The 27,499-nt window shown below is 38.6% G+C and overlaps 1 protein-coding gene and 1 pseudogene across 1 annotated transcript in view; one reads left to right on the top strand and one right to left on the bottom strand.

The window, feature by feature from the left end:
- Window positions 1-27,499, top strand: part of SHQ1 (SHQ1, H/ACA ribonucleoprotein assembly factor) — a 102,736-nt gene that overhangs the window by 56,160 nt on the left and 19,077 nt on the right. Inside the window, exon 10 of the mRNA XM_027863863.1 lies at window positions 6,246-6,366. Coding sequence (XP_027719664.1) covers window positions 6,246-6,366 — 121 coding nt within the window. The remainder of the gene's footprint in view (window positions 1-6,245; window positions 6,367-27,499) is intronic.
- On the bottom strand, window positions 20,306-20,838 carry LOC114044422 (annotated as a pseudogene).

Genomic DNA, 27,499 nt, shown 5'->3' with positions numbered 1-27,499 from the left:
TAGATTATCCAGAACAATCACAATTTAAAATATTCCTTTTCTGTTTTACCCAACTATTCTCTGAATCACAGTATTTCAGCACCTGGTAGCAAAATAAAGTAAGGAAACATTTTAATAAAATATTTGTCATAAAAGATGGAGAGTCACAGTCTGTGAGTGGTACTTACTCATTAAAAGTGTATGTGCTAGCTCATCTGGTGTATGCCTTTGGCACTGTATGTAATCTCTGTGCGGGTGGGACAAGTGTGGGCTGTATGGTGGTGACAGTGCTGTCATTAGTTTAGTATATTTTTGTAAGTCATTGATTTACAAATCAGAAAATCCTTTATCAGAGTATATATCCTGATTTGAGATTGAGAAAATGTGGTCATACCACCTAGTACCATAGCTGAATTTGACCACTCATGCTTTACTGCTGCTGAAGCTTTTGTCATATTTCTTCTTCCTGGAATGCCCTTTCCCTCCTTCCATGTGTGTTCCCTCCTGGAGGTCCTTCTCATTATTCAAGGCATACTTCAAATGCCATCTCCATGAAGACTTTGCTAATCTCCTTTCTAGATATGGTTTCTCTATCCTTAGATCCCCTAAAGCACTTTGTATCTCAAATGACACTTTTTATAATGTGCCTTGGAGTTATCTGTGTATTTGATTTATGCACATGTCTGATTAAAATCTTGAAGGTGTGGACTGGTTTACTCATCTTTTTTTCCTGTACAATGATTTTAGTCTTTTGTCTGCAAGCATTTTTTTTAAGTGCTTACAATGTCCTGTGGACTGTGCTAAGTGTTGGGGATACAAAGAAAGGCAAAAACATCCAGCCTGCCTGCCTTCCAGGAGCTAATATTCGAATGTAGGAGGAAAATGTGAAAAATTCTACATTACAAGATAGTCTCAGACTGATTTGCTCATAGTACTTTCTCGTGAAATAGGAAATATCTTTTCCACCTAGCTATGTAGTTTATAAGAGAACTAAAGGTAAAAATTTATGGTTAAAATTCACAAAAGTATTGGGCTGTCCTCCCTCCCTCTCTTCCTTCCCTTTTCTTCCTTCTCTTCCCTCTCCCCCTCTTTCCCATCTCTCTCTTCCTCATTGCTCCTTCCACTTCCTCCCCTTCTTATGTTATTTGTCTGTGAAATTGGTTATCAGGTTGTAAACAACCAATTTAAATTCTTCTTTCTTTCATACAGCCTTTTAATAATGAAAGTTTAAAAAATCAGTGTGTTTGTCTATGTAGCTCTCCATTACTTTTTGCTAAATGATGACTATTATATAATTTTGGGTAATTTCATTATGCAGGTCATTTTAAGAATGTGAAAATAAATTAATAGTAATACAGCCAGGATTCCCAAAAAACAATTTTCGTTTATGTTGTTGCTGATTCAGTGAGAAAAAGAAAACAAAAAGACTGGGTGTGGTGGCTTACACTTATAAAACCAGCTGCTGGGAAACCTGAGGCTATTGGATCTCTTGGAATTGGGAGTTCTGAGCTTCAGTGGGCTATACAGATTTGGTGTCTAAACTAAGTTTGGCATCAGTCTGCTGAACCCCAGGAAGATGGGGACCACCAGGTTACCTAAGGAGCGAGTCAGAGATCCTTGCCAGTCATAGGATCAGGCACATGAGTAACCACTGTACTTCCAGCCGGGCTGGGCTAGTTGGGGAGACCCAGTCTTTTGAGACTCAGAGAGAGAGAGAGAAATAAAATAATTTTTATCTAAAATTTTAAAAATGAGAAACTTTGATTTTAACTGAAATAATGCCAAGTTAAAATCTGATAAAATAGTTTGTAATCTATTTTATAATCACCTTTCTCTAATATTGATGTGTATACTTTCAAGTCACAAAAAATAAATAAAAAATCTTTTGTAGGATTCATGTAAAAAAGGAAATTTGTGATGATGTTTTTTCCATCTAAAATGATTTTACATATTATTTTGTCTTTCATGGCTTTTTCTCAGTGCTCATTTTCCTTTATGCTGTGTTTTCATGCTGCTGAACCACCGCCTCCTGGATATTCTCTCTCTGCTCGCTTCTGGTTCTCTACCTGTCTACCCAGGATCTTCTTTGCTAGATCATTATCTTGTCTTTTGTCCCCTATATCTGAGTATCTCAAGGCTCTGTCCTTACCTCTCTGCAGTTTCTTCCTTGGTATTCTCATCTGCTCCCATGGATTCAGTTCTTTCTTCCGAATCTGTATCTGTCTAGCCCCTAATACTTCCTTAACTCCATTTGTGCATTCCTAACTCTCTGCGGGACGTCTCTACCTAGACGTCGTCTTATCCTAGACGTTTCAAACTTAACACGTCCAATATGGAACTGATTCTCTTCCTTTTGCCCCAAATCAATTCCTCCTCCAAACGTCCTTATTTCTGTTAAGGGTTGTACCATCAACTCCGTCATCCAGGTTTGCAACCTCAGAGCGTTTCCGTGTTCAGCTCTTCCTTTTCCTTCACTGCACTCGTTATTTAATTCTCAGCCAGTATTTGTCGGTTCCACCTGCATAATAGTTTGTGGAGCTTTCCCTCTCTCTCAGCTTACATAGCCACCAGCTTAGGTGAGGTCCTTATCTCCTGTCACCTAGACTAGTTTCCTCCGAGGCTTAGCTCCAGTTCTGCCTTCTGCGTGAGCCCTTTCTTGCTTCCTCTCCCAGTCGCCTTGGGTCTCCTTTAAACACGCCTCTGTATGTCCTGATTGTCTCCCACAGCTGGACTGTAAGTTTCTTCGGGTCAGGGACTGTTTGTCGTGGTTTCCCCAGCGCCTGGAATAATGTGGGGCACATAGTAGATTCTTGATAAATGCTTATTGATTGATGGATTGACTCTCGTAATAGCCTCCGAATCATTCCAGTCTCTTCATCTTCCTCTTCTTCTATCATCTTCCTAAGAAACAGGTTTAATTGTATCACTTACTTTCCCTAAAACCTTCAGTGTCTCCCAGTTTCCTTTAGAATAAAATGTTAATTTCTCCACCTGGCTATTAAGGTTTTTCTACAGTCTGACTCCAATGGACCTTTCTAGCCTCAATTCTCATATTATTGTTCCACACATTCTACTTCCTATCTCTATGCCTTCAGAGAACCTGGCCCCAAAGCCTGGAATCCTCATCGGCTCAGTTCAGACTCCCCTCCTATACCAAGCTTTTCTTGATCCTTCCCCTTGTGAGTTCTCTTTTCCTTCTCAGATTAGCTGGCGTTTATCTATCTGTTCACTTGTTGTTTCTTGGAAAAAAGGTATTCTCCTTCAGAATGGGGATTGTTATGTTTGAGTCTTTGTATTCCCAGAGGCTCATGTGCCTTATGTGTAGAGGGCTCTTGATAAATTCTTGTTGTTTGATGTATTGTAAAATAGAAGGACTTAAAATTGCAACTGCATGTATTCAGAAGCTCTCATAATACTTTATTGTGCATATTTTATTGTTAGTGATTTGACATGTGTAATTTCTTACCAGTGCCCTGAATTAATGGAAAATTATCACATTTAACCTTTCTTAACTTTGATTAATTTGCCAGGGCTTTTAATCCCCCTACCCCCTTTTTGGGTATTTATTCAAATTGTAATTAGATGGTCTTTCAGTTCCTTTCAGAGGATTCATCAGAGGATATGGAAAAACATTCTTAAAAGTAACAGAAAAATAATTTCACAAATTTGCTATGTCCTAAGAGGTCTTTTTTGATTTGTGATCTTTTGCTAGAAATGAGACTATTACTAAGATTGAGGTAAGTTAATTGAGGTAATTGAGGTAAATAAGATTGAGGTAAGATAAAATAATTTATCTAGCCATCCTTACGGTCCAAATATATTTCTACAATGCACACTATACAGACCTAACCATAGTTATCTTTAAAATAGTTGGAAGAGTTTATTTGTATTTTGAAGCGATTTTCTCTAAAGGCCCTATCCATAAACTGTTGTCCAAATCATCAACAGTGATTCAACCCTTTTTCAACATCAGTTAGTTCTCAGTGTCCTGTATTGTTGGAACCTCTAGAGGGCAGGACTGGGCACACAGTAAAGTACTTAGAGTCAGCTATGCAACGTAAATAACTGAAAATAAGGGTAGAAAATAGAAAAACTTAGTTTGTGTCTAGGACAGTGCCTAGTACATAACAGGTGTTTAATTGATACTTGCCTGCTTAATTGATTGAATTAAAATCCTACAGAAGCATGCCCAGATTTAGGACCTAGATAATTTTTAATTGCCTGGAGTTAAGAGACTTCATAGGTTTCTTGCTGGTCATTGTGACAATACAGATTGTCTCCCAAACAAGTCTGTTAATAATGCACGATTCTAAATAGCCAATTTGACCTAATTTAGAACAGTCTGAACTTGTCTCACATTCACAATGAGACTGTAAGACTGATAGAAATTAACTCAGGAAGTCATTGTATCTGTCGGGAACTGAAAAATCTCCCTTTTCTTGGACAAAAAGCCAGTGAGGGGAGCAGATATGTTACATAATCTGAGGAATTATTAACCACACAACTTGTGATGTGGTAGAAATTATGTATTTTCATGAATACCATGTACCTCTAACTTTAAGAACTCTTAATTCTCCCTAAAGTAAAATGTTCATACTGCCTATGAATGTTTTCTTTCTGTGGACAAAGTTAAGGTCAGAACAATCAAATTAGTTGGCAGTCCTTTGCATGTTAGTTGATGGATTCTGGAGAATCTTATCATGAAAATGGTTACCTTGGTTATTGTCCAAGTTTTCCTGGCTCAGAATAGTCACTTATTAATCTCTTACTTTGTGTCAGACATTAGACTAAGTGCTGTGTGTACAAATATAAGCAGAAAGAAAGACAGTCGCTGCCCTTAAGGTGTTATCCTTCTAATGGGGAAGACTGCGAACTGACACAAAAGGGGAGGGGGCAGCTACCTGGTGTGGTGGGCTGAGTACTGGGTGTGGAGTCAGGAAGGCTCATTTTCATTTCCTTGTCTGTCTGTTTTGCTTCTGCTGCCATTGTTCAGTGGTAGTGAGTCGGGATTCTTTAAGGTCTTGATATCCAGTGTATTATGCCTGGAAGTGATCATGGGATTATTTAGTATCATTGTGAAATTCATATACACTTCATGTTTTATCACCATTAAGTAAAATGTAAGGCAAAATACTCTGTTTTATAGATGAAAGGAAGTACTTGTGCTGCCGATTTTGTAATTTGCCACATAATTATTAAATTTAAAGGAATGTCATGAACTTATGAATATGGAGAATTCTTATTGAATTGTAGTGTTTGCTTACTTTTAGCATTATTTATCCAGTATCCACTAAAACCTTGCTCTGATGTCTTGTTGTGGTGAGAAGGTGATGCTGGATTCTCAGAGATTACTTTAGTTGATTATAAGCTCCAGCAAGTCTTACCAGACTGGAAAAGCTTCAAATATGTGAGCAGAGACTGGGCATCCGTCATCTGAGGATCAGCCTGGTTTTGGAGAGACTCATTATCAGGAGGTTGGCTACCACAGCAGTTCACGAAGCAGTCCACTAAAGAATGGAGGTGCTTCATCAGTGGGAGAATTGGCCACATAGATGGAACCATTTCTCTTGATGTTATAATAATGTTGAAGCTGCTGTCTCCATGTGAAGCAGTTTAAAGTGCAAACTTTTAAATGAACAACTTTATAGTGGGGTTTTGTGATGTTTTAATGATGTTTTGAAACTATGTTGGTTTACGTAGGCTACCTATATGAAAATTAAGGAAGGTAAGAATTTAGTTATTCCCAGGTAGTGAAAAGGATTTATTTCAATACAGTCATATTTCAGTCAGTTAGCAAGCATGTGCTTACTGTGTGACAGACACTGTGGTAAGTACTGGAGCTACAAATAGAAAGAATGCAGCCTTCCTTGCTCTCAGAAAATTTATATTCTAATCAGGGAAACAAAAGTACATATATATGTATATGTAGGACATATATAAAGAGAATAAATACAAAGTAAAGCAGGTGGTATTTGCCTTCTATTTCTTAAAGGAAAAGGTGGAATTGAGGGGTGAGTATATTCCAGGCATGGGTCATGATGGAGCAAATGCATCTGATAAAGTTCAGATAATACCACTATGTTCCTAAGCAGTAAAGCAATATTAAGATATTCTAAGTCTTAAAACATTGGTCTGCACAAATTATGTTATACACTCTCCTCTTACCCTTTTCCCAATAATTTAAAAATTTTAAGTGTAAGAAAAATTGGACATCTCTAGCCTTTTTGAAATAATGTTGTGATTTTGTGTTTTCTGTATTCTTCCAGGAAGAAGTGCTATTTTGAAATGTCTCTTGGATATTCACAAAATTTTTCAAGAAAATGACCCAGCGTATATTCTAAATGATCTCTATATCTCAGACTACTGCATATGGATTCAGAAAGTCAAGTAAGTTATGTCAGCTGGACTGGAACCAGCTTCTAACCTGTGAGTGGCCAGAGCCACACAAAGCAGACTAGAGACAGGAGAGTCAGGACACAAACAATTTTAATTAATTTCAGAATGAAGAAAATGATGCTTGCAAGTGGAAGCCCCCCCCCACTTAAGAAGCGGGGCTTAACCTGCCGGGGCAAGGCATAAAAAACCACAAGTGGCTGGACCATGACATAATCCTTCTCAGGTCTTGAGTAGCATTTCCCACATCAGGCTCATGCGTGGACAGTGCAGGCGTCCTTGGGTCCTGTGGGAACAGTCTCTAAGTTGATTCTCTCACAGCAGGGTACAGAACCCTGTACAGTGGCAACAGAAGTGTAGTACCAGGTTTGGTTCATTTGGCAGTTACAAGGAACGGGGATTGTGAGCATGTTAAGAGATGTTATAGATGTTGGCTCTCAGGTCCCTGGGAAATAGGAGTAGCTAAACCATAAATCCCTTAGTGAACGCCTGGTGCTGGTCAAAGCAATACACTTTGCCAGAGGGCGAGATCATCCAGAGAGCAAAGGATTGTTGTTATGCCAAGCTCAGGGCACAGCCTGCTTGCCGGGCCTTAACTCGGGGAAAGAGGGTGTCTTCAAAATATTTTGACAGTTATGTTACTGTGCTTGTGAATATGCATGTGTTAAAGTATTGGAAGATAGCCTATTTTCTGAACATCTTAGAGCTAAAAATGAAATAATCTGAAGGACTTACTGACTGATATTGAAACTTAAATCCACCAGTACCTAAAAATGAAAAGGTCAGTAGGGATGAGTTGTATTTGCATAGGGAAAGAGATGCAGGCAGGTGCCTGTTAACTGTTTAGTTAATCAAATTAGCATTGAATTGTTGGTAGAATTTAAAATCTTAATGCCTGTACATTTTATAGTACAGCTGATGATTGTGTATATCCAGTACTACTGTTCTTACTATACAAATTTTACATTTTAGAACATATATCTTGTTTAGCATTTCTTTTCTTTTCTTTTCTTTTTTTGGCAAGGCAATTGGGGTTAAGTGACTTGCCCAGAGTCACACAGCTAGGAAGTGTTATGTGTCCGAGGCCAGATTTGAACTCAGGTCCTCCTGACTCCAGGGCTGGTGCTCTATGCACTGTGTCACCTAGCTGCCCCAGCATTTCTTTAGCTATTAATATTAAGGGATATGCTTATAGTTAAAAGATCTGAGAAGAAACATATAACCATTGACCCCTTGTGCTGACTACCCAGAGTGTCCATCATTCAGAGCCTTTAGAATATAGTAATGACAGCTGCATTTATGTGGTATTTAAGGATAGCAAAGCCCTCTTAAATACATTATTTCATTTAATCCTCCCAAAAACCCTGGGGGATAGGTGCTATTATTATCTTCACTTTACAGTGGAGGAAACTGAAGCTGATAGGTTCAGTGTCTTGCTGAGGGTAACAGGGCTAATCCAGATTCAAGGGAAGTCAGATCCAGCATTCTGTTAGGACACTTAGTAGCAAATGTTTGGGGGTAATTCTTAAAAACACATGTAACTAGTAGTGTATAGAACAATTAATCACAGATGGAAATCTGATCTTTTATGGGTTTTATATATTCCATTTTATTCAAGAAGTAAGAAATATGTTGTCTAAAGATGCAACGTAAGTTTAATTTGGTGAAGAATCTGGATTATTTGTTCCATGGATCATGGATTTAAAGGATTCGTGAAAGCATAGATTTATAGTTGGAAGTGACTTTATAGATCAACGAGTCCAACCCCTCTTTACAGATGAGGATACTGAGACCTGGAGAGGTTAAATAACTTGCCCAAGGCTATACAGGTAATGAGGACCAGAGTCCAGATTTGATCCCATAGCTTCCTGATGTTCAATCCAGTGTTCTTTTCCATGTACCACCTGACTCTTTTTCACAAATTTTAGAGCCTTCCATTTCAGAAGCTGTTCTCTGTTAACTAAGAACATGTGAGGTTGTCATGTAAGGGTCAGTTGAAAAAATAGGTGACATTTAGCCTGGAAAAGGGAAATGACAGCTGTTTTTAAATACCTGAATGCCTCGCTTATGGAAGAGGGATTTGATTTATTCACCTTTTGCCTCTGTGACTGTGCACAGGTCCTTTACAATATCTGAAATATCTTGCCTAGCTTCCTTCAAAACATAACCTCAGGGCTGCTTTGCTATTTACTTCTCTGTGTACATGTTGCATCTTTTTCTTTCCCTCCAGTATAATGTAAGCTGTCTGAAGGTAAAAACTGTCTTATTTGTGCCACCAGCACCTAGTTTATTGTTTTACATTTCACATTTAACAGGTTATTTCCAACATTGCCCTACTTGCCTGCGTCCCCTTCTGAACTTTTCTGCCTCTGTTCTGTATATATTTTGTTAATGTTTTATTAATGCCGCTTTCTTTTCTTACTTTTTTAGTATTGCTATCACTACACTCTCCCAAGTTTCCCCTCCCCTGAGAAGTCATCCCTTGTTATAAATAAGATAAAAGAAATGCACACATTAACCATATCTTAAAATGTAAGTTTCTTGTACCTCTAATTCATTACTTCTCTACCAAGAAGTGGAAGCATGATTTACCATCATTGTGGAACTGTGTTTGATCATTACACTGATTATACTTCTCAAGTCATTCAAAGTTGTTTTCTTTTACATTATTTTCTCTTGAATCCTGTATATTTGTATTTCAGAGTTTCTTCTCAGCTTTCATTCCTTCGTTAGGAATAATTAAAAGTTCTCTGCCCTATTAAATATTCATTCCCAATTCCCCTCCAAGGATTATATTCAGTTTTTCAGGGTAAGTTATTCTTGCTTGTGAGCCTCTATCTTTTCCCTTTGGGGATATTTTTTCTTTTCTTTTATGGTCATTGCTGCCAAGTCTTGTATGATCCTGATTGTGATTACTTGACCTCTTTCTTTCTGGCTGATTTCAGTATATATTTTTTTCTTTGGCTTGGAAGCTCTAGCTTCTGGCTATGATGTTCATGAGTGTTTCAAATGTGTCATTTCTTCCAGGAGTGGTGAATTTTTTTCAATTTTCAGACTTTTCTCTCTAGTTCTAATAGATCTAGGCAGTTTTATTGTATAATTTCTTGAAACACGATATCCAAGGTTTTTTTTTTTGGGTCTTGGTTTTCAGGCAGTCTAATAAGTATTAAATTATTGCTCCTTGAGTTGTTTTTCAGGTCAGGTCTTTTTATATTTAAGAACTTCCTCACCCCCACCCCCATTTCCTCACTCACCTCCTTTTTTTAAACTTTGCTCTGATTTTTCTTGTGTTAGGGAATCATTGAGTTCTTATTGTTCTATTGCTTGGGTAAGGTATTCTATCTTTTGTTCCAAGCTATTTATTCTCCTTTCAATTTTCTGCCCAAATTCTTCTTTTATAATTTCATTTTTATCTCTTGCAACATTTCTTCTCATCCCTATCAACATACTTTTGACTAAGCCATCTTTTTCTCTGAGGTTCTTTGCCTGTTGTTGTAGGTTATTCTCTTCTAGGTTTTACCTCATGATCTTCTCTTGACCCTTAGTATTTCTTCATTACATTTGGTGTTTTCTTCTGTTAGCTTGTGTTTTCAGCCTCAGTTTTTGGATTAGGATTGTGTGTTCAAGTCAGTCCTCTTTGACAGTCCTTCACGGGCTGGCTAAGCTTTGTTTGGTCTTGTCTCCTTTGTAGTCTGGATTCTGTTGCTGCTGTTGATCTCAATCACATAATTGGTATTAGGACCCACCTTCTAACTTTCTGGCTTCTGTTCTAGTCTCCTAGTGGCTGGAGACACTGTGTGTTCTGATCTTAACTGGCCTCTGTCTGCTTCTTGCACAGTCCCCAACTGGAAGTTCTCTTCCCTAGTGTGTCCATGAAAGGCCCCAGTGGATTATAGATTATGCTGGTCTTAAGTCTCCTTCATTGTCCTCCCTGTCCCCACAGTGGTGCCTGGTATGATTTGCCCATTTCTTAGGCAGCTGGGTGGCACAGTGGATATTGCACCGGGCTTGGAATCAGGAAGACTCATCTTCCTGAGTTCAAATCCGGCCTTAGACACTTACTAGCTTGTGTGACCCTGGCCAAGTCACTTAACCCTATTTGCCTCAGTTTCCTCATCTGTAAAATGAGCTGGAGAAGGAAATGGCAAACCACTCCAGTATCTTTGCCAAGAAAACCCCATGTGGGGTCATGAAGAGAAGGACATGACTGAAACAACTGAACAACAACCACCTGTTATTTCTTCCAGTCTTTTAAATGAATCTCCCCTCCTAGTGAGCTGAGGGGATTGGTCTTGTCCCCAACTTCTGTTTTAACAAGCAAGGCCCTGGATCTAGCTTTACGTCCCCTCTTACTGGTGCTCCTACTGGCTTGTAGCTTCACTTTTTGGAGCACTGGCTTATCAGGAGCATTTCTGAGAACTCCTGTTAGTTTTCCTGAGCTGGAGCTTGCTTCCCTTGATTATTAGTCCCTCCACAAGCCTCTGTGCTTGCCTGAGCTTGAATTGACTTCCCTAGCTCTTCTGGCTCTTCTCACCAGCCCCACTGGCTTCTGCATTTACCCAAATCAAGCTGGCTTTCATGGTATTACCCCTCTGATGTCCTTTGGTCTCTGAGCATTTCTGGACTGGATGGAAGGACTTCTCTTTTCCATTTACCTTCTTTATTTTCGTCTTTCTGCCATCCTTTTCTGATATTTGCAGTGGTATCAGTAGGAGAGCTGGAGTTTTCTACAACTTTCCAGTTTGCCATCTTAGTTGGAAGTTCTACAATAATGAATTGCTTCATAGGAGGCACCTAACAAGTGTTTTTAAAATTAATTTATGATTAGCCTTACAGAACAGAACTGTGACTGATGGGTGTAAGTTAAGGTGGATTTTGACCCAGAATAAGTAAAAAAAATCTTGCTTTTTGAAATAGTTTTTATTGGTATCTTGTTTTTGCATCACCTCCATTTTCCACAGTGTTCCTTCCCTAACCCCCTCCTTTCCAGAGAGCCATCTTTATAATAAAGAGTTTTTTTAAAAGGTGAAAGAAAAGAAAAAGGCATTCTGTGCCATATTTCATACTCATGGTCCTCTACCTCCTCAAAGAAACAGGGAGTGATGAGTTCATATCTTCTCTTTGGAGCCAAGTTTGGCCATTATAATTAGAAAGCATTCTGTTTTGTTGTTCTTTCCATTTTAAGTAAGAGATTCTCAACAATTACAGTTATCTAAAATTGAACTTATTCTGGTTTTTTGTTTGTTTTTGTTTTTTATGGGGCTAGGCAATGGGGTTAAATGATTTGCCCAGGGTCACACAGCTAATAAGTGTCAAGTGTCTGGTCTGAGACCAAATTTGAACTCAAGTCCTCCTGACTCCAGGGCCAATGTTCTATCTACTGTGCCACTTAGCTGCCTAATTGAACTTATTCTGAACAATTATAAGTTGCCCATCACTAAAGCTGTTCTGGTGGCATAAAGTTGTCAAAAGCTTAAACTGGCTGGAGTGAATATGATAGATCTGGCCTAGATATGCCTCTTGTGCACGTGTGTAAATAAAGTGTGATGTCATGCCAGATGGCTTAAGGGAAGCTTGGAGGACATGTCTCATCTTCTCTCCAATCTGCCTGTTAGGAGGTTTTCAGTATTTCAGAGGTTACAGTAGAATGGTTTGATCAGAAACGTGGGGATTGCCAGCAAGGTCCTCAGCTCTTTACCCGAGTCCAGTAGTTTAGTCTTAACCTTTGTGTGTGTGCTGGTCTTGACTGCTGCTGGTTACTCACAGTTTGAGGCTGTAATTTGTCAGAGATGTTGGAGAATTGGGGAGTCACCCTTCAGAAAGAGAGGGTCCTTGGACTAAGGGTCCCTTCTCATTCCAAGATTCTATAATTCCATGTCTTTACTGGAATGCCTATTCAAAAATAATGTGGCAGTATTTGTTCTGATTTTTTTTCAAATTCAGAGGCACATTTTCTTAGAAAAATTGGCATGTCTTTAGGAGGTGGTTTTTAAATACCTAATATGATTATACCTTGGTATAGAATTGGCATAAGTGGCTTTTTATTTTTAACTTTTGATTATGGGAAGTGGTCATTTCCCACAACTTAAAGAAATAAAGACATGATTAGGTTAACCGCTAATCCTGAAAATACTGAGAAACTACTGAAGACAACTCTATATTAATATACAGCAGGTGGTCTCAGTGTTTGTGTTGAAAATCCAGATTCAGCCAGATGGAAAATTACATCTGTAACCCCTGAGGTCATAATGGCATGTCACCACCTCACTTGATCCTCCTGCTAATTGAGCTTATCAAACACCCTGCTGTCATTTCCTGTTATTACTTTCATTTTTGTAATAAAATGAAATTTCATTTGTCTGTTCATACAGGATTTTGATTTTGTTAGTGGTAGTATTTCAGGTCAAGGATGTTATAGACTTATAGGGTAGCTCTCAGAGCCATACCTGCATTTTGTTTAAGTTAATTGCTTTATTTATTCATGACTTTTCTTTTAATTATAGAAAAGAAATAAAATTTCAGGAATGTAGATGACCTCAAATTGTAGTGGCGAAAATGAGTCTTTACCTTTCCTTTTAAAAATGTTATTATTTGGTTTTAAATTGTGTGAAAGAGACTAAAGTTCTGGGGCAAGAGACTACATATTTCTTGTATGTGCATCCTCGATTATTTCATTAACCCCATGACATATAAGTGTGATAACTGAGCGTCAATGTGATGTACCTGAGGAAATAGAACTATTTGGTGCCAGAACTTGGCTGTAGAACTCCCACATTACCTCCAGCGTTCTAGTTCTGTCTCCCTCAGTTTTTGTGGCTTTCCTCCATCATTTCTAGAAAAGAGGTGAGCCAGGCCTTCCCTGTAACTAAGACGTCTTACCCCCTGCTCCTTCCTGGTGGATTTACCTTTTTGGAGAGGAATCTGGCTTTGCTTCTATCAGGGCATTCAGTGGAAGCCCTGATATTAATAACTGAGCATATTGTTAGTCAAGCATATTGTTTTAATTTAATTATTTATTGTGTATCTACCTTTCTATCAATTTTTTAGCATTTGTTTTTAAATTTTGAGTTCAAATTATCTCCCGCACCTCCCCCACCTGCCATTGAGAAGCCAAGCAATATGATACCCATTATATATATGGAGTCAAAGTATATTCTTTCAAAGTTGTATTTTTCCCTTTGTGAAGGCTATTTTTTCTCTCTTGGCTTGGAGAAGTCCTTATTTTCATGCTTTAGCAAGTTTGGTTATTTACAAGTGTGCTGCAGAATAAGCAGTATTAGCTATCCTGTAGAGTAGTAATTTCCAGTATTTTACCTGTTTTTAGCTGTGTATATTTAGAATAATCCTATGATAGTCAAGATGATTAAAGACCCATTCAGTTCAGCTGTACAAAGTGATCGGTTATCTAAAATTATCAGATTTTTTTTTCCTGTAATGTGAAGTTAAATAGCTTAATTATTCAGTACCAATTCAGCCTCACATACTTCCTGGTTGTATGAGTCTAGGCGAGTTACTTTACTTCTGTCTATTTCTTACTCATCTGTAAAATGTGGATAATAATAGCATCTCCCTTTGGTTGTTGCGAGGATAAAATGAGATAATATTTGTAAAATATTTTAGAAACCTTAAAGTGCTGTATAAATGCTAGCAATGATGAGATGTTGACAAAAATGTTACATTAGATTATATTCATTTTATGTTATGAACTTTAGATTTTTGAAAGTTAAATGTAACTTGAATTGATATTCTTGTAGGAGAGTTAAACTGTTATTATTAATCTGAACTTCCCTTTCACTGTTTATTTTTAATTAAATTCACATATTCATCCTGAATGAAAGGATTTTTTTCTTTACCATAAGAAAGATTAATACATGCCAACATACATTCAGTGATATCTATTCATTGTGGTTTCATATAGAAAGGATTTACCTAATGGCTCTTTCCCTCTTCACCAGTGGTTCAGCATTGTCCACAGGGCATTGTTGCTCTTTATTAGACTTTGCTTATTAGATATATGTCAATAATTCATAGGATTATAAATGTTAAATAACCTCCTATAAAGATTTGAATGCTACCTATAAATATTCTGATTGGGAAACCTAGCAGAAGAATTATTCCTCTGAATGTTAATATTTGGTTGCTAAGAACTACAACATAATTCAGCAATACTTATTCTCTTAGCTATTTTGAATAAAAAGAACTCACCTTCTGATTTTCTAAAAGCCCAAGTACTTTATAGGAATACAGTAAAACAATTTAATTGTGTAATAAAAATTTCTTTGAGTTTTGCAATATCTTTTGAGGTGCTTAAAAGCACACAACCAGAAAAATTATCAGAAATCTGAAGCCTGATCAAAATATGTTTGGGGCTTCTGAGGATTTATATTAAATTTTAAAATACATAAATAACATCACTAATTGTATTATTGGAGATATCACTATGAAATTAACAAATGCAAGGGGAGCTAATGAAAAATTACTTAAGCTTTTTAACGTTCATATTTTTATTTTGGAAGAAAAGGAAAAGTTTTGAATTTCATATATTTACAGGTAGTAGATGATGTATTTATTTTCTCAATAGATTGGTGAGAAATAAGCACGTTTCCTGAATTTAAAGTGCTATGGTTTTACCCAAGAAACAGTTTTGAATTTCACAAACTCTGTTTTAGTTTATGCCTTTTAGACCAATGAGTTGCCAAAATCACAACTTGGGTATTGGGTGGTTTTTTGTTTATGTATTACTTTTAGCATCAAATCTGAGCATTGGAGTAGCTGATTTCTGGGGCTGGTGGTTTTGCTTCTTGGATCTGTTGTCGTCTCCCCCACCCTCGCCATTTGATTGTCTTTCCAGTGAACATATTGTTATTTACAGCTCTTTTCTCTACTTTTCTTAAATCTTTTTGCATCCCAAAGAAGGGTTTGCCTTTACCTTGAATAAATTCAGTATGGGTGGTGATTGTGATTAATTCCAATTTTAGAAGCCATACCAGAAGTCTTTTTTCATACATTTTCAAAGTATTTTGGATTGTTTTTAACATCATACTTGGGTAAGAGGTTTTGAATCCTTCAATACTGTAACACTTGTGCAGTCATCACACTTAGAATAATCTGTATTTGATACAGCTTTGTCAGGAGAGTCATTTGAATGGAATCAAAAGTAAGCTTTTTTCCCTAAATTAATAAGCATTCTAGTAGAATTTTCTGTTTCCTCTGCTAGTTGAGATTGAAATTCAATCCATTTTATATCTTAATTACTTCAACTGAAATCATTAGAGTTGGTATTTTAATGTGAGAGGTATGAAACCCCCTAAATAAACAAGATTAATTGCATTCACATTATGGCATGAGGGTGATGAGATTGATTGTGATTTGTCATTTCTTCTTTCCTGTGCTAGGATTTTTGTATTAACTCTTTTTTTGGTAATTAGAAGCTAGCCGAATGATAAATCTAGGAAGTTTATTTGTTTGAAAGAGAGAGTGAAGTAACTGACATTTTAAATAGTTGAAACACATTATTTCAACATATTCATATCTGAGACACATTCAGATATGTAACTTTCCAGAAGTAATATCTTAAAATTTAATTCAGCATTTTAATGGCAGTTTATTGAACAGCTTCTATGGGGAAGGCGCTGAGGAGGATATAAAGATGAATTAGACTCAATTTTTGTCCTCTAGGAATTTATGGTGTATTTGGAGGGCCAGGCCTGAGAACAAGTAGCCTAAAATGTGAGTTAAATTAAAAACTCCTCGAAGGCAAGAACTGTGTCTGAATCCGTCTTTATAATCTAGGTGTCCAGCACAGTAGCAAAAGAAACTTTGGGATTCTGTGAGGTAAATATGAGGAAGAAGTGCATTCCAGGGATGGGGCACAGCCAATGAAAAGGCTCAGAAATAGGAAATGTATTGTGTTTGTGGAACAGTGAGAAGGTCAGCTTAGCCAGATGATTGATTGCATGAAGGAAATGACATATACAGTAAGGGAGGAAGGGTGTGGAAGACTTCAGATGCCAAACAGAATTTTGAGTAGGGGAATGATGTGCCTTTTAAAAAAAAAAATGGACAAAATGGTGGTGCCAATAGCAAATGTTGAAATTCAGAGGAAGAGGAACAGATTTGGGTGGGGAAATTTTGATGTCATATTTGAACTTGTTGAGTTTGAAGGGCCGATGGACCGTTCAGATGGAGATGGTCAACAGGACACGGTTTAGGGTCTTGGAGATCTAGTGTCACCCCTTCATTTAGAGGAAATGGAGACTCAGAAAGGTTAGGTGGCTCACCCCAGGCCATGTGGAATCAGAGAGAGGTGAGATGTAGAAAGGTACATTTGGACGGGAAACAGCCTCTAAAGAGTGATAACTGAAGCTGTAGCAGAATGAAATGAGCCTAGAGAAAGAAACAGTATGGTCAGAGCAGTAGGAGAATGAGGGGGGAGAAGCATGCCTCGAAGCAAAAGGGCATGATCTGCAGCGTCAAATGCTACAGATAGTGCAAGGAAAATAAGAACTTAGAAAGGGCCATCATATGTCATTAAGGATGAATGCTTGGTGACAGAAATTGGAAATGATACTTTAATGCTTGCGGAGCATATGATCCTTTATCAAAATTTATCCTTTATGTTATTTCCGTTGTTACATGATCCATCTGGAAAGTTTGAAGCTAAAATAAGGTATCTTTTCTGTTTTTAAAAGAGCTCCAGATTATTGGTCTATTTGAAACTTGAGAAGCAGCATAGTATGGTGTTCTAAAATAAGTGGGGATATCCAGTCTCTCCTCTCTAAAAATTATTGTCCTTTTAATTCCTTTCTTTAAAGAATACTTAGTTGTCTGTAAACTCCAAAGCCATGTATTTTGAGTAACACGTTCATTCATTTATACTGTGGGTCTTCTACTGGTGTCCAGGAAAAAAATTTAATACTGTACTTTGCCGAATAAGCTTGTCTTCCAGATGTTTTCAGTTAATCTGATGCAAAATAATTTTATAATTTCATTATGTTAAAGAAATGTGTATGTGTGTGTATATATATGCATATACACATATACAATTTACAAAGGTGTTTGCTAACACTACCAATAAATCTAATTCTGCCAGTCCTTTTACATGAAACCAGTTCTTTCCCTACTAGGACCCCAGGCCAATCTGTCTCCATACATCCTAATCACAGATCGCTGACACATTATTTCTGTTGAGGTCAGTTTGATTCAGCAAGCATTTACATTTGTGTCTTCTCTAGCGAGAATACAGCATTAGGCACATATGAGGCCTTTTCTGCCTTCTCGTGTTAGGATCTCAAATTTACCCTTTTTATTATCTATACTTTGTGCATTTGTATGTAGAGATCTAAAGCAATGGGTTTTATTGCTGACTTACTTGAATATGATTTCTGGACTAGTCCTTTCTTGTGCTCTTTTTTCTCCTATGTTGTACCTGCTCTGCTGTGTAGTATCTTGCTTGACCAGATATATGTAGGCAGTTTTTTACTCCCGTTCCCCTTGAAGATGTAAAAGCCCTCTTGTTTAAATTGCTAAAACTCCAAGTAACTATTTGTATGTGTATTTTTTTTAACCTAACTGTTGTTAGGTGCCAAGAGCCAATCATTATTTCTGTATTTTAATCTGTGGTCCAGAAATCCAAATTACCTTTCTTACAGAAGCGTAATCTTATTAACTAGCTACTCATTTGCTAAATCCTCCTTTCACTCCAGAATTCCCTACCTTCAGTCAGTGGGTGTGATTAAATCACTACTTGTATCCCTAAAATTTTTAGTGTTTTGACTAGAATTTCATAATCTTTAGCAGTGCTTTCTAAGTCTAATATTAATGTTCTCATGCTTTAGGGAATATCATATGTCTCCACATTTGGGGGTTAATTTTCATCAGGTTTGAGAAACTCCCGTGTGTTCTCATTCATGTCTAGGATAACTGCCTTTGGGAAAGTCGCAGACATTTCTTTCATTTATGTCAAGCTGGCAAAAAGCACCCTGAGTTCCCTTAAATAAGGAGTCAGCCGCTGCTTTTCACCTCTTCCTCTGACCATTACGAGTTGGCCTCTCCAGCTGTGGATGCACATCATTATTCCTCAGAGCACAAGAAGCTCCTTTTGTCTGGAGAGGCTTTAGCTCCCTTCTTCGTCTCGTCATTTTTCTATTTTTTCAAGGAAGACTTCTCCCTTGATGACCTCAGTTGTAGAAAAAACCTTCCATTTAGCCCTTTCACTTTGTCCTCTAGGATGCAGATTAATTTCACACTTTGTGAATACGTAGTTGTTACTTGGTACTGGTGGAAAAGCAGATGTGTGCTCTTTAACAGGTCATGTGCCCACCGTACTTTTTTCCTCAGTCTTTTGTAGTTGCTGATGGTTGCTCTTATAGTTAATCCTCATGACAATTTACTAATCACGTTGGCTGTGTGTGCCATGGCATGGCCTATTTATGGCTGGGTTCTTGCCTTTTCTCACTATATTAAGTTCATCTGCTTTGCTTGACATTTAGCATTTTGTTACTGGGCCCTAATAAACAGAATACGCTCTCGTTAGTAATAATGATAATAATTACTAGCATTTATGTATTACTTTAAGGTGTGCAAAATATTTTGCATGTGTTATCTCATGGTTCTTAAGTAGCTCATTTTTTCTCTGCCTACCAAAAAGCAGATTTTCTCAGGCTTCTACCAGCCACTCCACCCCCAATCCTGTGACATAAAAAAATGGGGAAAAAATGGCCTAGTTACATAGTGAGAATGAGATGCCACAGAGGAACAGCCTGAGTGCTAAATTGGTATGGTTAAAAGAAAGCTGTAGCATTTTGGATGGATTGTCTCTGCAGGGTTGTCTCAGTTTCTTCTACAGAAAGTTTTAGACAATCATCATCCAATATGAGAAGACATGGAGGTTTAACAGTCTTTACCAAGAAAGGAAATAACCACTTTGAGATCATAGATTTATCAAAGTACCGCAAAATATTTCATGTTGTGAAAATATTTTCATCTTAAACTCTTGAAAGTAACTTTTGGTGTTCCTGGGTACTGGATCCTAACAAGTTGGACTTAGTATTTTTAGAAGAGCAGGGACAGAAATAATTAAGAATTATTTATTTATTGAGACCTGTTATTACAGGTAATTACAATGGGAGTACCGAAAACCAAAACATACGCGTGGCTCCCCCATTGTCGAAAACCCTCAGTTGATCCATCCAGCCCCACTAGGTATCATCCTTGCTGCTTCTTCCTAAACTTGAGAAAGGCATCTGCAGTCTGTCTTCATTTCCATTCCTCTTCCTCTCTGCAGTCCGGCTTCTAACGTCACCATTCAACTGAAACTGCTGTCTACAAAGTTACTAATGATCACCCTAGCTCATATGTTTTCATTGATGTCTTCTTTTTCTTACATCATCATAGTGATCCCGTCCCCTTTCCGCAGAGCCAGCTCATATAATAAATAGTATTTTTTAGAGAGAAAAAAAAAATCAACACAACTGATTGATACATTGGAAAAACCTGAAAACATGTGCAGTGAGTAACCTCTGTGTATCTTCCACCTTCACACAGGGTTGAGTTGGGGGATTGTCTCATATCTCTTTATTCAGGTCCTACTTGATCATTGTAATTGTGTTACATTTACTTGTTTTTTGGTGTGTGGTTGTTTTTTCCATTTACATTGTTGTAACCAGTGATCTCTTAATTGCCAAAATCTAATGGCCTTTTCTCCATCCTCATCCTTCTTTTTAAAAAAAAAAACCCAACAAACTTTATTTATTTATACATTAATGTTGATGACTGGACAAGAGTTTAAGAAAAAAAAAGAAAAGAAAAGGAAAACAATCTATGAAACAAGAGTCCTGTGCAGAAAAGAGAAGACAGGTTATGAGGAAGGGAAAAAGACCCACACACATACACATACACACAAGATGAAGGAAGGTAGGCTGGGTAGCCAGGGTCAGGGCTCTTGGCTAGTCACCTGCTTCATGTAGGTTTCCAGCAGGTACTTTTTAAAGGCTGTGGGGTTTGTCCAAAGTTCAGTGGGCTGTCAATGTTGGGTTCTCCCAGCAGGCTCTGGATAGATAGCAGGATGGTCCTGACATCATACAGAGCTGACCACTTGTCCTTGAGGATGTCCAAACAGATATTGCCTTGGGTGTCCACATTAGGATGGTAACAAGGTGTGACAAATTTCACAGTGGGAGCATTATATGGGTAGCCACTGGGGAATTCCAAGGAGAGCTTATACCTTAGGTCTTCATATACTGTCCCAGCTGCCCCATGGATGGTCCCAACCCACTTGAAGAGATTGTCTCACTCTGGGAAGGCAGAAATTCCTTTGTCTCCAGACGTCATTAGGGTCATCAATTCCTGCTGTAACCTCTTGCCCACGGACCCGCGGGCAGCGTCCGCCCCAAGTTCGGCCCCCTTATGGGCGGTGGCAGCGGTGGCGGCACTGGCAGCGGCCGGGTTACGGTTCTGCGAGGCCATGGGGGACCGGAGATAAAGGAAGAGAAACTCCCAGGCGGCAACTGCGGGGCTCCAGGCCCGCCCCCATCCTCATCCTTCTTGACCACTTTGCCTCCTTGAACAATGTCAGTCACCCACTTCTTTATTCTCTTTGGCTTTTTGTGACACTCTTCTGTCTTTGTTCTCTTCTTACCTGTCTGACCTTTCCTTCTCATTCTCCTTTGCTGGATCTTCATCCAGGTCTTGACCTACCAATGGTGGATCTGTCCTGGATGATCTTCTCTTTTCACTCTGTCCTATATTTCCTTTAGTGATCTCATCAGCCTTTCTAGATTCAAATATAATCTCTATGCGGGTGAAATCTCAGATCTATTCATCCAGCCCTAACCTCTTTCCCATCTCCAGTCTCACATCTCCCACTGCCCATTAGACATCTCCAAATGTATGTCTCGTAGACATCTTAAAATCAACATGTCTGAAATTGAACTCTTTCCCCAAATAACCTCCCCTCTTCCAAATTTCTTTATTACTATTGAGAATACCATCATCTTCTCATACGTTCATGCTCTTAAACGAGTTGTCAGCCTCAACTCCTCATCCACTGTCCCATCCAGTCAGTTCCCACGTCATGTCCGTTCTGCCTGCGTAACACTTGTTAGAGATGCTTTTTTCCCTTGCCCTGCCAGTGCTCTGGTTCTGGCCCTCATCACTTCATGCCTGCACTCTTGTAATAATCTGCCGGTTGGTTTTCCCTGCCTCACTACTCTTCCCTTCACTCAGCTGTCAAATTGATCTTCCTAAAGTGCAGTCTGATCTTCTTCCTCATTCTCCTGTCCCTCCTATTCAATTCCAGTGGCTTCCTGTTGCCTCCAGGATCAAATATATTTGAAAGTCAAATTTTTTTTCTATTCAGCTCTGGTCTTTTTATCAGGAATGCTTGAAAGTCCACTATTTCACTGAATGTTCATTTTCCCCCCGAAGGATTATACTCAGTTTTGCTGGGTGGGTGATTCTTGTTTGTAACCTATCTCCTTGGATCTCTGGAATATTGTATTCCAAGCCCTCTGGTCCAGAATCAAATATGAAATCCTTTGTTTTGTAGCCTGGTTCCCCCTCTAAAGTCTCCTTATATCTTATTCCCATGTGTTCTGTGATCCAGTGGCCTTTGGCCTCTTTGTTGTTCTTGGTATACCTCCCTCCATCTCTTGGCTCCAGGCGTTTTCACTAGCTTTCTCCCATGCCTGGAACACTGTCCCTCATCTTCACCTCCTTGCTTCCCTTCTTCCTTCAGGTTTCAGGTAAAATCTCAACTTCTCCAAGAAGCCTTTCCCCTTCTCCTTTAATGGTCCTGCTTTTACTCTGAGATTCCCTCCAGGTTATCCTGTCTGTGTCTTGTTTGTACGTAGCTGTTGGCATGTTGTGTCCTCCACAAGATTGTGAGCTCCTAGAGAACAGGCTGAACGGAGTACTCTGTATCCTCAGTGCTAGGCAGCATACCTGGCACATAGTGAGTGCTATCAAATGCTTGTTGACTTGACTTGACAGTCCTTAACCACATTCTGTTTGGGAGAAAGATGATGATAATAAACTGGCACCTTATACTAATACAGCAGAGTGCCAAATTGTGTAGTGAAGAAAACTTACCAAATAAAACTCATATAACATTTGACTGATTATGTAGTGCCTACAGTCAATTCAAAAAGACTTAGAAATTTCAGAAGAGGTGAAGAAGAGGGAAAAGCATATGTATAAACTCTGCTTTTTGGTGTAGTGTTAATACTACATTGATTCATAGCCATCAATAGAAAGTATTTTTTATGATAATACCACCTTCATGAATAACATAGATCAGAAGTACATATGTAATTTCAGGGTTTTTTTTTTTGTTGTTGTTATTTTCAAAGAGAGTAGTGGCTTAAACATGTTTAGAAAGCTGTGAAATTTTCATTTAATGATGCTGATGAAATGGTTTCTATACCGAAGGACTTCCTAACCTTTTTTGTGTTGTGAACAACTTGGGTAGTCTGGTCAAACCTATTGACCCCTTGTCAGAATCGCACTTGTATATGTTTTCTTTGTGTTTTGATACTCTGATTTTAGTTTTGATCAAATGAAAGTATAAAAGAAAAGAAACATTAATTATCTTTAAATGTAGATTTCTTTTGAGAGTTTTAAAGTACACCAGGCTACAGCCACGCACACCTGTAATGTAATACTGCCTTTTTGTCCTGGGGTTTTTGTTTTTTTTTTTTGGCCCTGTTCTTTTAATATTGTAGTGAAGGCTATATCATTTTACAACACAGATTTATAATTACATGGTGTGGTGTGTTTTAAATGACAAAGTGAAATTTGAAATGCAATGTCTGTTATAACCACCTTATTTTCTGAGATTCTCCTCCCCTGAACAAACAAATAAACCATCATTTGAGACAACCTGCTAGGATCTAAAAAGTTTTTTTTTCCCTTTTTCTTGAGAGGTAGAGGGGAAAATCCCACACCTTCTGTTTTCTGTTACAAGGGTTCTTCTTGTCCCACTTCAAGGGGAAAAAAAAAACATGCTAACTATTTTAGGTTTTATTAACATCCCTCAAAAATAATGCTTCATCAGGATGTCAATATTTTATTCTTACTAAACGGTTTTAAATTTATAAGTATATGTACTGTCCACTTTGTTAATGAATTCTGCCTTTTAAGGGTACATCAGTTAAGACTTTGTTAGTTAGAAGCATCTGAATAAAATTATACCACCTTCCCGCCCCCCCCCCCAAAAAAAATTCAAAGTATTACATCAAGCTTAAAAAGCCATGGTCTACAAAATAAAAATCTAAGGCTACCGTTGGTCCTTGTCCCCTCTCCTGGACCAGAACCCTCCACCTAGATCTGAGACCTAGACCAGTACACCTGAGTCTTCCTCAGTCCGTGCCCCTGCTCTTGGGGGAGGTAATCCTCTTGTCCTTGGGTCTCCTTTCTCTGGTCTCCTCTCTCCTTTATTCTTCTGAAGGTCAGGGACTGCCTCTGACTTCAGCTATCTTATTTCAGACTCGCTATTTCCTGTGTAGATTGTTGTAATGACCCCTGAGAAGTTGGGGGCAGCTCGGTGGTGCAGTGGAGAGAGTGCGCCAGTCCTGGAGGCAGGAACACTCATCTTCCTGAGTTCAGTCTGGCTTCATCGTGTGTGTGTGTGTGTGCGCGCACATGTGTGTGCATGTGTGCGCCATGTCCCTGGGCAAGTCACTTAACCCTGTTTGCCTCAGATTCATGTTCAGATAAATGGATGCAGATAGTACAGAGACAGGCACCACAGACAAAGTCCCTCCTCTCCTGTCACTTCCACAATAGTTCAAAAGCTTGACCTGTACCATCTGAATCGGTTTACTTACGACTCGGTAGAGGAATTGTTGGTTCCAGTGATCTGTCTTTCTTTGCTATTGAGGGTAATAGCCTATGAAGGTTCTTAATAAAGAGATCAAAAGCATGAGATTTGGTCCTGGTTTGTTCCCAGCCCCCAAACTGGGAATAGAAGCCTTGGCCGTTCATACCGGAGGGCTCAGACCTCTGGCTCCCTCTTCCCGTGCCAAATCCCAGCTGTTTCTTCCTGCCTTCCATTGTTCCTTCCACTTTAAGTTATGACCAGTTCCATGTTTTTGAAAATTAGGAATTGGGAATGTCTTTAAACATTAGAGAAATTGTGCATCAGATAGATGCCTGGCAGGCCCCATGAGGTGGTCGGGGGACTTCCCAACGGTCTGATCTCAATGTTGCTCTCAGCTGAGCTGCTTCTTTGCTGTGGAGTCCTGCTGCTCATTCTCATGATGGAAATCTCAAAGATTCTGTGTTGACTAGTGGCCCTTCAGCTCCTGAAATGCATTTATCGGTGTCCCAAAGGCACTCTGTCGCATCATATCCCCAGCGCTCGTCTATTATCTTGCACAAAGTAGGCATTTCATAAATACTTGTTGAATTAGACCATGAAGAGAAAGCCAGAGAGATGGACTCATTTGAGAGAGACATCAGTTGTGCTAGGACAACTGTGGAAGATGTAGCAGAGTGGTGAGCTCTTGCCAGGGAGACAGTGACAGTGGCCAACACCTTGGCATGCACCCTGCACAGCTGGGCTTATTCTGAGCACAGGCCGGGAGACCAGAGAAGACGCTGCAGAAGACAGAGTTCTGCGCATAGTTGTTTAAAAGCAAAGGCACGGCCCAGATGTTTGCAGTGTAGAATGGAAGACTGATCAAATAGATGCTGGTTTTTCGCCACACCTGTTTGGACTCATGGTTAGGTAGCAACCTAACGGGCTTCATTTTCTAACCCCAAAGCCAATAGCACAAAAGAGGAAAAAATGCCCAAGTAGGGTTCATTGTGCAATTTGGTTCAGCAAAGAATCCAAGTAATGGAGACTGAGCAAAACCTGTACACATGGGATGCTTTCACAAGGGATTAATCGCCCATCCTAACTGCTGGCAACTGCTTTCCTAGGTGGTTTTGCAGTGTTCTCCCTTTTTGTTTATTTATTTATTTTCCTTTATTCTGCAGTTGATATTCCTCTAGGCTGTGTCTAAATGCACCTTGCCTTAGGGAGAGCTAGACAAGAAGAAAGCCCATGTCTTTCCCCTCAGGCTCAGGCTTTGGAAAATCAAAGCCTCACGGAAGCAGCTCCTGCCTGCCTGCAGTGGGGTCAGTGATTTGTGAAATATTTTCTCTGTCAGCCCAGCTCTCCTGATTTCTTTTGAGTAAGGGAATGAAAAGCTGTGGAGTTGCTGCCTTTTTAAACAGGTGTAGTGTGTAGCTGTGATCAAAAGCAAACCCAGCACTCCTGCTGCCTGCGTGTGCTCGTCTTCCTCTTGCTGTTTCTCTCTGTGGTGAGGTAATTCCACTGAAACTCACCCATGTTCACTCAGAAGCAGCAGAATGGAGAAAGGCTCAGAGCACCTAGATTTTCTGCAATGTGCATGAAGGATTTTGATAATCTTATTTGCAATCAAGCTGTAATTGGGCTTTTTACGTCAGATTATTGTTGTTACATGAAATGTTTGTTATTCATCTCATTTAGGATACTTTATATTGTGTTCTGATTTTTAGTAAATTGATCTCTTAATGACTTTTTCTTTTATATTTTCAAGAATAATCAGTGCTTTTCTTAGATTATGATTTGGGTCTGATTGGGACATTTTGGTGACCTTTCAGTTGTTGAAGCCTAGACACAATCTAATTATAGAAGAATGTAGGAATCAGGAAGGATTGGCTTTGGGCTGATCCATCTGCTAGGACGTTAGAGTTTTCAGTCTTGCCCCCCTGTACTATGCAAAGTAAGCAAAACGTCACCCTCTGCAGCATCATTGATCATATTACATGTAACCTTGAGTTGTTCTTGACTTTTTCTTTCATGAAATGTAAACAAGGTGTCATAGCAATCAAAACTGGAATAATTGATCATGAACCCAACTTATTTTTTAAAAGGATTTTTAAAAAAATAAATTTTAGTGATGCTTTTTTGCTTTTAAACAAGTCATTGTTAAAAGCCTGCACTCTTCCTTCTCTACTCTCTTGAATTGAGCTCTTCCTTGTGACAAAGAAAAACAGTTAAGCAAAAACAATCGAGAGAATGACCATGTGTGACAGTCTATGCAACATTCTGTCCCTAGAGACTGCCCCACTTCTCTAACAAGGGGAACAGGTCCACAAGATATCTTGTGGAAAATGCTGTTTGGGGAAAACCCCAACTTGCTTCTCATGTGGAAAATAAGCTTCAGTGGCCTCAGAGAGAGCTTTTATTCAAAGGGGGATTACTTTGAAGGGCAACAGACTGCATAGTAGGTCTCCTAGACATTGTACCATGCATGTACATCAGGTCAGGTCCCTAGAATCTCATTATAACACTGTTCTAGTGTGGTCCAATGGCACAGTCTCTAAGGATCACATTATAGTGAGGTCTTAAAATGGTTTTTTTTTTTTTAAAATAACTGGTAGGTGTCCTTTTTCCATTATTGAGAAGACCAAATAATAAAAGTAATATATTAATATAAAAACTTTATCTTTCTATAATACTCATTATAAAATATCCATACACACCCTTTTATGCTTCGGTGATTTAAGAGCTTCATTGGTGCTCTTTCCATTGATACAGTATTCAACTCCTTCTGTGCCTTAGGAGATTGTTTTCATGAATTGCTATGGCTAAAAAAAAATCATCTCCTTATAGCCACCTCTCTGGAGAAGAGCTGCATTGAACTTAGGATGATTCTTTTATAGCAGACATATATATTTATAGGCCTGTACTTAGGCTTTATCAGCTTGTAGGACCTATCAGAGCCTCAGCTCTGTTGGCTTTGCTTTCTAGTACTTAGAGTGACTGCCAGGCCACTATGAGATACTGGATTATTAAAGTTTTTCAGAGTTGTTTTTCTTTACAATGTTGTTGACCAGTATTGTATATTGTATAAATTAGTCTCTTGCTTGTGTTTACTTATTTCTGTATCTGTTCGTACAAGTCTTTACAGGTTCTCTGAAATCATTCTATTAATTTCTTACAGGGTAGTGCAGTAATAAATAGTACATTATGTTCACAGATATTGCATAACCGGTTCCCAATTGATGTATTCTCCCTAAATTTTCAACTTTTTGCCACCACAAAAAGAGTTGCTATAAACAGTTTTGTTCATATAGATTTTTTCCTTTTTCT

The sequence above is a fragment of the Vombatus ursinus genome, unplaced genomic scaffold, assembly GCF_900497805.2.
Source record: "Vombatus ursinus unplaced genomic scaffold, bare-nosed wombat genome assembly UNPS02014773.1, whole genome shotgun sequence".
NCBI lineage: Eukaryota > Metazoa > Chordata > Mammalia > Diprotodontia > Vombatidae > Vombatus > Vombatus ursinus.
This window is presented reverse-complemented; position numbering and strand designations above follow the sequence as displayed.